Source organism: Geotrypetes seraphini, chromosome 17 (assembly GCF_902459505.1).
Source record: "Geotrypetes seraphini chromosome 17, aGeoSer1.1, whole genome shotgun sequence".
NCBI lineage: Eukaryota > Metazoa > Chordata > Amphibia > Gymnophiona > Dermophiidae > Geotrypetes > Geotrypetes seraphini.
Genome location: NC_047100.1, coordinates 36,755,216 through 36,769,312, shown reverse-complemented (window position 1 = coordinate 36,769,312; position 14,097 = coordinate 36,755,216). Strand labels below are relative to the sequence as shown.

The following is a 14,097-nucleotide window of genomic DNA, read 5'->3' as shown; positions in this document are numbered from 1 at the left end:
AGGCTGCAAACTATTAGGCTGAATTATTCATCTAGAATTGAATTCTTTTTTCTTATCTAATTTGTTTTGAGGTCACAAATGGAGCTTTTTTTTTAATCTTGCAGGGACAAACATAAATGACCCTGTATTACTGGCAATCAAGATGCTGAATGTAGCTCATGAACGGCATGAGATACCTGAGAGAAGTGCTTCTTTGATTATTCTACTGACTGATGGTGATCCCAATGTAGGTACGTTTCTTTCTAGGTGAGATTCTTTAAATGTGGTATTACAAGCCATACTAATTAGATGCAGAGATCTGCCACAAAATATGCAGCAAGCCAAAAAGCAGATCCGTCCCTATGGAAGTAATCTGATTTATTAATAACAAACACCTGATGTGGCCACGTTTTGCTCACAGACTGTGTCAGGGGTAATAACTGTAGGGAATATGTGAACACAAACTATGCTGGTTATTACTTGCAAAACACACAGCAAATCAAATTATTTATCTTAAATTCAATTCAAATGTGCCTCCATCTCTTTCAAAATTTTATATGGCATTTTTATTCCTCTCATTCCTTTATTATGGAATGCTTACAGATTTTCCTTTGCAAGAGGCATCCAATAATTCAAACTCTCCCTTCCATCTAGAAAATGAATTAAAGGAGTTAAAATCTTCAGTCAGTCTTTGGCTTTTAAACTTTCTCAACTATGAAATGAACTCCCCTTAATTCTGAGGAGCCCCAGTTCATTCCACAAACTTCTAAAAACTTTTCTTTTTGCCAAACATTTTGAAAACTAATCTCTTTGAAAATTTTGCTATTCTTTAGCACTCTCCAGACCAGTAGAGGTTAATCTTTACAAATGGGTATATATCCAATCATGACCAGCAGGTGGAGACTGAAAACAAAACTTTGGGACAGTATATACTATCCTCCCTTCTCTATTTCCCTCAGTCTTCTTTCAGTCTCCAGCAGGTGTTGATGTGATCTGTACCCATCTCCCTTGGTAGGGCTGTTGGAATTTGTTTAGGGGGTTTATTGTCCCTGTTTTTGGCCGGACGGAGCTTGGGCGGACCCTGTTTGGGGGTTCGTCCGACCTCGGGGGTGTCAAACCCGGTGGGTCTCGAGCAGGGTCCCTCCCCCCACTTCCTCCACCTCCCCACATTTTTTTAGAGGAGCCTCAGCAGTAAGCCTTGCCCCCTAAATCAAGCAAGGCATATTGCTTCGAGAGCCTGTGGAGTCTGTTCTGTAAAAAAAAAAAAAAAATCCTGAGGTAGTGCCGGTCTGGAGGGTTGTTTCCCTTTAAGAAAACTGTATTTTACTGTATTTTTTCAACTAACCGGCACTTTTTTTTACAGCTAGGTCGCGTATGGAGCAATCAGCACTTCTAAAGGGAAAAAGTGCTCATTGTGCTCCAGACGCGAGGCACTCGCGGCCGGCCTGTGCAAGCAGTGTTCAGGCCGGTGCGGTGGAGGAGCTCCGTCGGCAGCGGCTGCAGGCGCCCAGAGCTCCCCGCCGATGGTGCCTCGCGAGTCGGCAGGGAGCAGTGGAGAAGCCCGGTCTTCTCCATCCGCCCACGATTCCCTCTCAGCTGATTTTTTGACAGCTGATGCCGGCTTGCCTGCTTTAGCGGCTGAGACTGTTCAGGTCTCTCAGCCGCTACAGGCTATGGAGGGAGCTTTTTTGGCGGGAAAGTTGCCATCTTCTCTGTCTGGCCCCTCCATTTTGTCTTCCACCTCAGGTGACCTTCCCCCTGTTTTGTCTATGCAGGGGCAGGTTTCTGCTGGGTCCCCTGCTATGGCAGGGAGTCCCTTGGGACCCTCGGGGGGTTTTTCTCCTGATTTCTTTTTTTCCTTATGCAGAGCCTATTTTCAGGCGGCTGGGGGTCCCGGTTGCGCCCAGGGGGTTTCGGGGGGTGGGGTTTCCTCCGCGCTCCCTGCGGCTTTGCCTCTCTCGTCTGGTGTGGCGTCCCCTCCGCCGCCTCCCTTGTCCAAGCGTCCGCGGGTTTCGTGGGACGAGGATTTGTGGTCGGAGGAACGTGTCGGTCTGGAGGAGGACCTGGACCCTTCTGAGGAATTCCAGGACCCTCTGGAGGGGACGGAAGCTGGCGGCGGGTTGTCGGGTTTCCCGTTCGCCGGTGAAGAGGCGTCCGTGGTGCGCCTTTTTCAGAGAGATGAGCTGCCTGACCTTATTCAACAGGTTTCTTCGGTTTTGCGTTTTGAGGACGCGCCGCCGGAGACTCCGCGTGTGGGGGACCCTCTGTTACAGGGGATCCGTTCCGTTTCCCGCTCTTTTCCTATGCATCAGGATATTCGGGATATTATTCTGGAGCAGTGGAAAACGCCGGAGACGCCGTTTCGGCTGGCGCGCAGCATGGCTCGCCTGTATCCCATTCCAGAAGGGGATCAGGCTACGTTAGCTTCGCCAGTCGTTGATGCGGTGGTCTCGGCAATTTCCAAGCGGCATACCGTGCCTGTTGAGGGCGGTTCTGCCTTGCGGGACTCCGAGGAGCGCAAGTTGGAGAACATACTTAAGCTAAATTTTCAGGTCTCTGCCTTTGGGGTCCAGGCGGCTATTTGTGGGGGACTGGTCGCTCGCGCCGTGTTTCGGTGGGTGGAGCGTGTCTTGGATCGGGAGTCTGATGACTGGTCTCTGGTGGATCAGGAGGTAGCGAAGATTGAGATGGCTGCCTCATTCCTCTCAGATGCTCTATATGACTTGGTGCGGATCTCGGCTAAGTCTATGGCTTTTGGCGTGGCCGCAAGGCGTGTTTTGTGGCTGCGCGCTTGGGCGGCGGATGCTGCATCCAAAGCTAAGCTTTCTAAATTTCCCTTTCGGGGGTCGTTTTTATTTGGAGAGGACTTGGATAAGTTGATTCAGACTCTGTCGGACTCGAAAGTTCCCCGTCTGCCGGAGGACCGTGCCCGCCCTGCGTCTCGGGGTGGTGCGGCCCGGGGGCGTTTGCGGGAATTTCGCAAGTATCGCCCTGGGCGTGAGGCTGCTTCTTTCCAGTCTCCGGGGTTTTCCCGGGGTCGGTTCTTCCAGTGCATGCAGCCCTTTCGGGGGGCCCGTCGGGGGCAGGGAATCCCTCCGCCGGTTCCCCCGCTTCCCGTCCTGCACAATGACGCCTTGCCGGCGCCCCCTTTGGTTCCGTTGGGGGCCCGGCTGCGCGACTTTTTCCCCAAATGGGCCGAGATCACGTCCGATCAGTGGGTCCTGGAGGTGGTGCGGAAAGGTTATGCCCTGGAGTTCGCCCGTTCTCTGCCGGACTTTTTCCTCGCTTCTCCATGTCAGACTCCTGGGAAGACGCAGGCTTTTCGCCAGACCCTTCAGCGCTTGCTAGATCTCAGGGCAGTTGTTCCAGTGCCCCCTCCGGAGTGGGGCACGGGCAGGTACTCCATTTACTTTGTGGTGCCCAAGAAGGAGGGGACCTTTCGGCCCATCCTCGATTTGAAAGGGGTCAAGAGGGCTCTCAAGATTCCCTCTTTCCGTATGGAAACTCTGCGGTCGGTCATTCTGGCGGTACAGCCGGGGGAGTTTCTCACTTCAATCGATCTGACGGAGGCCTACTTGCATGTTCCCATTCGGGCCTCTCATCAGCGTTTCCTGCGCTTTGCGATCTTGGGTCGGCACTATCAGTTCTGTGCGCTTCCCTTTGGGCTGGCCACGGCTCCCCGGACGTTCACCAAGGTGACGGTGGTCGTCGCGGCAGCCTTGCGGTCGGAGGGCATCCTGGTACACCCCTACCTGGACGACTGGTTAATTCGGGCAAAGTCGTTGCAGGAAAGCTCCCGGGTTACTGCTCGGGTGGTGGAGTTTCTCCGGTCGCTGGGCTGGGTGGTCAACCTTTCCAAGAGCCGGTTGGTCCCGGCTCAGCGTCTGGAGTACCTTGGGGTGCTGTTCGACACCTCCTTGGGGAAGGTCTTCCTCCCAGAGGCCCGGGTGAGCAAATTGCAATCTCAGATTCGCCTGCTTTTGGCGTCCCGGTGTCCTCGGGCGCGAGATTTCCTCCAGGTCTTGGGGTCGATGGCGGCGTCCCTGGACGTGGTGAGGTGGGCGCGGGCCCACATGCGTCCTCTCCAGTATGCTCTGCTCCGGAGGTGGTCTCCCCAGAGGCACGGGATGGATGTTCCGGTTCCCCTGCGAGGCTTGGCGCTCTGCAGTCTGCGTTGGTGGCTCCAGACCCCTCACCTAGTTCAGGGGGTGGGTCTGGATCTTCCGCAGTGGACGGTGCTCCTTACGGATGCGAGTCTCCTGGGTTGGGGGGCTCAGTGTCTGGGTCACTCAGCTCAGGGTACCTGGTCCGCGGAGGAGGCCTCCTGGTCGATCAACGTGGTGGAGACCAGAGCGGTCCGGCTGGCGCTGTTGGCTTTCCACTCCCTTTTGTTGGGCAAGTCGGTCAGAGTCCTGTCGGACAATGCCACGGCGGTGGCTTATGTCAATCGTCAGGGGGGCAACCAGAGCACTCAGGTGGCGCAGGAGGCGGCTCGGCTCATGGTTTGGGCGGAGTCACATCTTCTGGACCTCTCGGCCTCTCACATTGCCGGGGTAGAAAATGTTCAGGCGGACTTCCTCAGTCGTCACTTCTTGGATCCAGGAGAGTGGTGTCTCGGCGCCGTGGCGTTTCAGTTGATAGTGCAGGCTTGGGGGCAGCCCCTGATGGATCTGATGGCCACAAGTGGCAACGCCAAAGTGCCCCGCTTCTTCAGTCGTCGCAGGGACTGGTTGCTCTGGTCCAACCGTGGCCAACGGAGGGGCTGTTGTATGTGTTCCCTCCTTGGCCATTAGTGGGCAGAGTACTGCTTCGCATTGTTCGCCATCCGGGGCTGGTGGTTTTGGTGGCTCCGGATTGGCCTCGTCGTCCATGGTATGCGGATCTGGTGAGGCATCTGGTGGCGGATCCTCTTCCTCTGCCTCTCGTGTGCGATCTTCTGACGCAGGGTCCCATTCCCATGTTCGACCCGTCTCCCTTTTGTCTTACGGCTTGGCTCTTGAAAGGGGCCGCCTGAGTAAGAAGGGATATTCAGATAAGGTGATCTCTACGCTTTTGGGGTCCCGGAGGCTTTCTACCTCTCGGGCTTATGTGCGGGTTTGGCGTCTTTTTGAGGAATGGTGCCGGGCGCGGGGAGTGGTCTCTTTTCGCGCTTCCCTGCCTAACATTCTAGAGTTCTTGCAAGATGGCCTGGATAGAGGCCTGGCTTGGTCTTCTCTCCGGGTTCAACTGGCGGCACTGGCGGCTTTTCGGGGGCTGGTGACAGGTCAGCGTTTGTCGGCCATTCCTGATGTAATTCGCTTTCTTCGGGCGGCCAAGTTGCTCAGGCCTCCCATTCGGCCCTCGATTCCCTCTTGGAATCTCAATCTGGTTCTCTCGGTTTTGGTGCGCCCGCCTTTCGAGCCGTTGGATGGCTGTTCTTTGAAGGACCTTACGCTGAAGTCGGTCTTTTTGGTGGCCATTACTTCCGCTAGGCAGGTTTCTGAGCTACAGGCTTTCTCTTGTAGGGCTCCCTTCTTGGAATTTTCGAGGGAGCGGGTTGTTTTGCGGCCTGTTCCTTCTTTTCTGCCGAAAGTAGTTTCTCCTTTTCATGTCAATCAATCGGTGGTCCTCCCGGTCTTGGGTAGTCGGGAGAGCTCTTCTGAGCAACGGCAGCTGCGCAAGTTGGATGTCGGTCGGGTCCTCCGCGCTTATGTGCAGCGGACCCGGGATTTTCGGAGCTCCGATCATCTCTTTGTTCTTCTGGCGGGTCCTCGTCGGGGGGCTGGCGCTTCTAAGGCTACTATTGCGTGCTGGATCAAGGAGACGATTGCTTCCGCTTATCTTCTGAGTCAGAAACCGGTTCCGGAGTTTCTCAAGGCTCATTCCACTCGGGGTCAGGCGGCTTCTTGGGCTGAGTCGTCGCTCGTGCCTCCGGTGGATATTTGTAAGGCTGCGGTTTGGTCCTCCTTGCATTCATTTGTTAGACATTATCGGGTAGATGTTCAGGCGCGTCGGGACGCGGTGTTCGGTGAGCGTGTTCTGGTATCGGCCCTTCGGGGGTCCCGCCCGTGAGAGGGACTGCTTTGGTACGTCCCATTTGTAAAGATTAACCTCTACTGGTCTGGAGAGTGCTAAAGAAGGAGAAATTAGGTTCTTACCTGCTAATTTACTTTCTTTTAGCTTCTCCAGACCAGTAGAGGTCCCCACCCTGTCTGTTGTTGTTGTTGTTGGGGCTGTTTCGCGAGCAGTTTTTGTTTTTTGCTGCGGGTTCTAGTATTTTTCTAGGGCCGGGGAGAATTAAAGAACAGTGGCTATGGCTCGGCTGGCTTAGCTGGCGAGCTGTGGGGACATTTTCCTTCGGGTATTTCTCCTCTGCATTTTCCAACAGCATTTGGGTATGTTATTTGTTACTCCTGTTCGGAGTATTGTTTTCTTTCTGTTTTCCAGTTCTTGGTTCTGCTTGGCTATTCGGCAGACTGAGGGAAATAGAGAAGGGAGGATAGTATATACTGTCCCAAAGTTTTGTTTTCAGTCTCCACCTGCTGGTCATGATTGGATATATACCCATTTGTAAAGATTAACCTCTACTGGTCTGGAGAAGCTAAAAGAAAGTAAATTAGCAGGTAAGAACCTAATTTCTCCTTACTTTATTTAATCATTGTAAACTTTCTTTGGTTTTTATCTAATTGTTGTAAACTGAGTCGAGCTTCCTTAGGTTGATGACCCAGTATATAAAGTTAAGCTTTAGTTTAGTTTAGTTTATTTTCATTCACACTGGCAGTATTTCCTGCTCTCAGTAAGTAAAAAAGCATCGCTGTACTATGTAACCCCACCTCCATACCTCTTCAAATTTTTGCCGCCGTGAGTGGCATCTCTTATCCTCTGCTCATGCTGGCTTCATCCTTCTCTCTGATGTCACTTCCTGGTTCCAAGAACAGGAAGTGATGTCAGAGAGAGGAATGAGGCTGGTTCAAGCGGCAGATAAGAGATGCTGCTTGCAGCCAGTGAAGATTTAAAGAGGTATGGGGTGGGGTGAGGAAGAATGCCTGTGGGGGAAGAGAACAGATGCCAATGCCTCCACCAAGGCAGCACTTGGGGTGGTCTGCCTCCCATGCCCCCTTAATATTCTCTAACGGTAATATCACATTAATTTAATGAAGAGAGAAACTATTGATTAAGATTAGTATGCCATCTCCTTGCCATAGTGTCCATTTTGCACTGGAACATTTTGGGACAGACAATATATTTGCACCTTCAAAGGAGAAAGAGCAGGTTATTACTGATTGGATTGTTTTACATACCTTCAAAGGAGCACCATGACAGTACAGTGTTAATGGTTTTCTCCTCCGTCCTGCTGATTTCTTCCCATGCACATGTTGTTGTAAACAAGAAACCAGCCTTTTCACTGGAAGTCAGATTTTAAAAATGCTGTATTTATACTATGTTCTATCTGAAGTCCCTTGCAAATTAGTGAGATTCTACAGTTAAGAACATAAGAACTGCCATACTGGGACAGACCGAAGGTCCATCAAGCCTAGTTCCTGTTTCCAATAGTGGCCAACCCAGGTCCCAAGTACCTGGCAGAAACCTGAAGAGTAGCAACATTCTAGACCTCATATTGCGATATCATAAAGTCTCATTCCACCAATGCCTAAGAGCCATCCTCATCAGTGATGTCACAATGGCTTGATTATCCTACACTTGGCTCACATAAGAACACAAGAATTACCATCCTGGGACAGACCGAAGGTTCATCAAGCCCAGTATCCTATTTCCAACAGTGGCCAACCCAGGTCCTAAGTACCTAGCTAGATCCCAAGTAGTAAAACAGATTTTATGCTGCTTATCCTAGTAGTGGATTTCCCCAAGCCATGTCAATAATGGCCTATGAACTTCTCTTTTAGGAAATTAGCCAAACCTTTTTAAAACCCTGCTAAGCTAACTGATTTCACCACATTTTCTGGCAATGAATTCCAGATTTCATTTTATAAACCTTTTAAGGGAGAGGAGGAGTAATTTTGCAACACAAGTTTTTATCCTAACGTCCTTTTCTAAAATTATGTAAGAATTGTACAGATTTTGGACTTGAATGAATCAATTCTGATTTCTATGTTCTGTCCAGTGGAGATGGTGGAGACTAGGTCTGTATCTGAATTCAAGAAAATATGGGACAGGCACAGAGGATCTCAAAGGGAGAGAAAGGGAATTATTCCAAAGCTCGGTAATTTAGTAAATGACTGTTTAATGTAATAATTGTATAGTTATTAGTGCGTTTTATGCAGTATTTATGATTTACCAATTGTATTGCACTATCAAAGTCTGAAAATCAAAAAAGATTTAAATAAGGTAAAAAAAAAAAAAAGGGAGAGAAAGGGATTGTAGAGCTTAATGATTAGTATGGATGGGCAGAGCAAATAAGCTGTCTGCTCTTTATCTGCCTTCATTGTCTCTGTTTGTATGTAAAAAGAAGGGACTTGGGCACTTTTTATGGATTTTTTTTTTTCGTGTTTGCAGGGGAATCAAATACTGCAAAAATTCGAGAAAATGCAAAACAAGCCATCGATGGGAAATATTCCTTGTACTCGCTCGGTTTTGGGTATGATGTGGATTATAACTTTTTGGAGAAGCTGGCATTGGAAAATTTAGGTGTGGCACGTCGGATATATGAGGATTCTGATTCTGATTTGCAATTACAGGTAAAGATTTCACTCAACATTAAAGATCTCGGTGTAACTCAAAGCATCTCAGAATAGTAGAAAGTCACACGCTCTGTTCATTTTTCCACAAGTTGATGCAAAAGTAAGAAATATCTTGACCATACACTGGCCTATCAAGCAGCACATCATGTTAAAGATTTTCGGCACTTAATACGTACATCTTCTTATGAACAATTTGGAAAACAACTGAAAATTTTCCTTTTTCCACAATTTCTAATCTAATATTTTTCATTGTACCTTTTTGATAAAGTTTTTGTTAACCGCATAGAACTTTTTGGTTATGCGGTCTAGAAATCCAGTGTTGGATGAGTTAAAGCAACAACGTGCTGGAGAAGTTTGCATAGACTCTCATGTTAAAAACAAAAACGCTGATATAGAAGGACTGAGGTTGAGATAGACACTAAAGAATGACACGGGGATGGTTAACCGTGGGGATGGGGACAGATTCTCTAAGTTGTAGAGAGCTTTATACCTAGTTAACTGGCTCTGAATAGACACTGAGAAATATTCTTTAGCACTTAACCTAAATGCTAATGCTGAATACAAACTAGTTATTGTGTGGGCGGTTTTGGGGGCAGAGCTGGTAATTATCCAGGTAACAGCCGATTTTCAGCTGGGATCCAAACAAGTACCGTATTTTCGCGGATATAACGCGCACCTGTGTAAAACGCGCACAGGGGTATAGCGCGCAGAAATCACGATGATATGTACCAAAACTTTTCTATACCGCGCTCAGGCATATAACGCGCATGATGCCCGACGCTCCTTTCGCCCGCCCTGACTTTCCGTGCGCTGTCCCGACTCTCCGTTCACCCCCCCTGACTTCCGTGCACTGCCCTGACTTTCCGTGCGCTGTCCTGACTCTCCGTTCACCCCCCCTGACTTTCCGTGCACTGTCCCCCCTTGAAGTCCTGTCCCCATCCTGAAAGCCTGATGCCCCCCCCGACGTCCGATACATCCCCCCCCCCGCAGGACCACTCGCACCCTCACCCCGAAGGACCGCCGACTCCCCAACAATATCGGGCCAGGAGGGAGCCCAAACCCTCCTGGCCACGGCGACCCCCTAACCCCACCCCGCACTACATTACAGGGCAGGAGGGATCCCAGGCCCTCCTGCCCTCGACGCAAACCCCCTCCCCCCAACGACCGCCCCCCCCAAGAACCTCCGCCCGTCCCCCAGCCGACCCGCGACCCCCCTGGCCGACCCCCACGACACCCCCACCCGCCTTCCCCGTACCTTTGTGTAGTTGGGCCAGAAGGGAGCCCAAACCCTCCTGGCCACGGCGACCCCCTAACCCCACCCCGCACTACATTACGGGCAGGAGGGATCCCAGGCCCTCCTGCCCTCGACGCAAACCCCCCTCCCCCCCCAACGACCGCCCCCCCCAAGAACCTCCGCCCGTCCCCCAGCCGACCCGCGACCCCCCTGGCCGACCCCCACGACCCCCCCACCCCCCTTCCCCGTACCTTTGGAAGTTGGCCGGACAGACGGGAGCCAAACCCGCCTGTCCGGCAGGCAGCCAACGAAGGAATGAGGCCGGATTGGCCCATCCGTCCTAAAGCTCCGCCTACTGGTGGAGCCTAAGGCGCGTGGGCCAATCAGAATAGGCCCTGGAGCCTTAGGTCCCACCTGGGGGCGCGGCCTGAGACACATGGTCGGGTTTGGCCGGACAGGCGGGTTTGGCTCCCGTCTGTCCGGCCAACTTCCAAAGGTACGAGGAAGGGGGGTGGGGGGGTCGTGGGGGTCGGCCAGGGGGAACATAAGAACATAAGAAATGCCATCACCGGATCAGACCTTCGGTCCATCAAGTCCGGCGATCCGCACACGCGGAGGCCCTGCCAGGTGTACACCTGTTGTAATTTATAGTCCACCATATCCTTACATGCCTCTCTTAAGGAGATATGCATCTAGTTTGCTCTTGAAGCCTAGGACGGTCGATTCCGCAATAATCTCATCTGGGAGGGCATTCCAGGTGTCAACCACTCTCTGAGTGAAGCAGAACTTCCTGACATTAGTCCTGAACCTGTCCCCCCTTAGCTTCATTACATGTCCTCTAGTCCGTGTCAAATTGGACAATGTAAATAATCTTCTCTGCTCTATTTTGTCGATTCCTTTCAGTATTTTGAAGGTCTCGATCATATCCCCACGCAATCTCCTTTTCTCAAGGGAGAATAATCCTAGTGTTATAAGTCTGTCCTCGTATTCCAGTTTTTCCATACCCTTCACCAGTTTTGTTGCTCGTCTCTGCACCCTCTCCAGCAGTTTTATATCCTTCTTTAGGTAGGGAGACCAATGTTGGACGCAGTATTCCAAGTGGGGTCTGACCATTGCCCTATAAAGCGGCATTATAACTTTCTCCGATCTACTCGAGATTCCTTTCTTTATCATGGGGGTCGCGGGTCGGCTGGGGGGGCGGTCGGAGGTTCTTGGGGGGGGGGGCGGTCGTTGGAGGGAGGGGGGTTTGCGTCGAGGGCAGGAGGGCCTGGGATCCCTCCTGCCCGTAATGTAGTGCGGGGTGGGGTTAGGGGGTCGCCGTGGCCAGGAGGGTTTGGGCTCCCTTCTGGCCCAACTACACAAAGTACGGGGAAGGCGGGTGGGGGTGTCGTGGGGGTCGGCCAGGGGGGTCGCGGGTCGGCTGGGGGACGGGCGGAGGTTCTTGGGGGGGGGGCGGTCGTTGGGGGGAGGGGGTTTGCGTCGAGGGCAGGAGGGCCTGGGATCCCTCCTGCCCGTAATGTAGTGCGGGGTGGGGTTAGGGGGTCGCCGTGGCCAGGAGGGTTTGGGCTCCCTCCTGGCCCGATATTGTTGGGGAGTCAGCGGTCCTTCGGGGTGAGGGTGCGAGTGGTCCTGCCGGGGGGGGGATGTATCGGACGTCGGGGAGTCAGCCGGGCAAGAGGGCTTGGGCTCCCTCTTGCTCCGATCGTGGGTGCGGGTGGGAGCGCGTGCGAGCGGTCGTTTGGGGTGGGGGTGCGAGCGGTCCTGCTGGGGGGGTGAATCGGGCGTCGGGCGGGGTGGGAACTATGTTTAAAAACTTTTCTATACCGCGCTCAGGCATATAACGCGCGAGGGGTATGCGCGGTAGGTAAAATCGCGTATAACGCGCGCGTTATATCCGCGAAAATACGGTAAACCGTGCAAATAGCACTGCACAAGAGATAGTCATAAATTTTCCCCATCAAGTCTTATAGCACTTCATATGATAAGTCCACTGACCACTTCCCAATCCACTTTAAAGCCTCCCCCTTTCAAATACCCCTACCCCAATTTCTGATCTACAATAATCCACCCAGATTCCCTTCTCTTCAACCACTATGATCCATATTAAAGGACCCCCTTCCCCAACCAATAAGACCTTTTACCCCCCCCCCCCCAATACATTTCCTGGTAGTCTAGTGGGACAGGGCAGGAGCAATACCCTCTTACTCACACCCTATCTTGGCTGTGGATTGAAAAGGACAGATTTTCCCTTATCAGTAATACTGTGAGACAACTGCTAAGGGGTCATCATGGCTATTTTGACCCCAAATCCAGGACAGAACAGTAGAGAATTGATCCTGCCTCATCCCACTAGACCAGCGGTTCTCAACCATTGTGTCACAGCACACTAGTGTGTTATGAGCACCCAGGAAGTGTGTTGTGGGGCCAGAACAAACACAGAAGCAGAAGTTTATCTGTTATTGTAACCATTTCATAATACTATGTAATCCACACTGATCCTTATGTAGCATGTATGTAGCAAAATATAAATATAGTTGCAATTATAATTGTATTAGAGGGGAGCATGGCGACAGAAAACCCAGCTCAGCGGCAGAAGATGAGGCTGCACCAATTCTGATGTTGTCTTCCTTCATTGGGTGCTAGGAGCATACTCCAAGTAGGGAAATACCACTACCAGTACTATTTTCTGCCTTTTGGCCTTGCATCAGCTCCCAGAGTTCTTACCAAGTGCCTAATTGACTGGTCAAGAGCATGTCGCAGGAAGGACATAGGCATCCATGCAGAGAACTATTTGGGTGCAAGAGCTACTAGAGTTTGTTATAAACTACCTCAAGTCTCACCTGTAACCTGTAGAGAAATTGGAATTCATAGGAGCCCTGCTTGATATGGTACAAGTGAGGGTTTTCCTATCGCAAGTGAGAACAGATGCCTTGGTGATGCTCACCTCGCAAATCCGCAATAGCAAGCAGGTCATCTCAGCAGATGAGATTGCTAGTCCACATGGCCTCCACAGTAGATCTTACTCTCATGGCTCCACCTCCATTTGAGAGGGGCCAAATGTACTCACAGGTATTCCACTAAACCATTTTTCTCCCCTTCAATCCGTTCAAAATTCTGCTGCACGACTTATATTCTGCCAGTTCTTAAAAATCCTTCATTGAACCCTACCTGCCCTTGCAACTATTGACCCATCTCCCTTTTCCCTTTCTTATCCAAGCTACTTGAACATGCTGTTCAATGCTATTGTCTTGACTTTCTTTCATCTCGAGCTATTCTTTTTATTAGTGATATAAATTTATTAAAACATTTTTGAGATACAGCTTAGAGTGAACATTGAGCTATTCTTGACCCACTTCAATCAGGCTTTCGTCCTCTACATTCTACAGAAACTGCCCATTCTATTGACCTTTTTCTGGCCAGATCCAAAAGCCTCTAGTTTATCCTCATCCTTCTCAATCTATCTGCTGCTTTTGACACGATCACCACCTACTCCTTGATATGCTATCCTCTATCTCCTGGTTTTTATCTTATCTCTACCATCACATTTTTAGTGTATGTTCTGGTGAATCCTCCTCCACTACTATCCCACTATGTTGATGCCTTGACTGTACCTGGCAAATGAGGTTCAATGCGGATAAGTGTAAAGTGATGCATGTCGGTAACAAAAATCTCATGCATGAATACAGGATGTCCGGGGCGGTACTCGGAGAGACCTCCCAGGAAAGAGATTTGGGAGTTCTGATCGACAAGTCGATGAAGCCGTCAGCGCAATGCGCAGCATCGGCGAAAAGGGTGAACAGAATGCTAGGAATGATAAAGATGGGGATCATGAACAGATCAGAGAAGGTTATCATGCCGCTGTACCAGACCATGGTGCACCCTCACCTGGAGTACTGCATCCAGCACTGGTCGTTGTACATGAAGAAGGACACGGTACTACTCGAAAGGGTCCAGAGAAGAGCGACTAAAATGGTTAAGGGGCTGGAGGAATTGCCGTACAGTGAAAGATTAGAGAAACTGGGCCTTTTCTTCCTCGAACAGAGGAAATTGAGAGGGGACATGATTGAAACATTCAAGATAATGAAGGGAATAGACTTGGCAGATAAAGATAGATTGTTCACCCTCTCCAGGGTAGAGAGAACGAGAGGGCACTCTCTAAAGTTAAAAGGGGATAGATTCCGTATAAACATAAAGAAGTTTTTCTTC

At 50.8% G+C, this 14,097-nt stretch overlaps 1 protein-coding gene across 1 annotated transcript in view; it reads left to right on the top strand.

Moving 5' to 3' along the window:
• LOC117351355 (inter-alpha-trypsin inhibitor heavy chain H3-like) overlaps nucleotides 1–14,097 on the top strand; it is a 147,536-nt gene that overhangs the window by 62,919 nt on the left and 70,520 nt on the right. Inside the window, 2 exon segments of the mRNA XM_033926552.1 lie at nucleotides 105–230; nucleotides 8,473–8,654. Of these exon segments, the coding sequence (XP_033782443.1) occupies nucleotides 105–230; nucleotides 8,473–8,654 (308 nt within the window).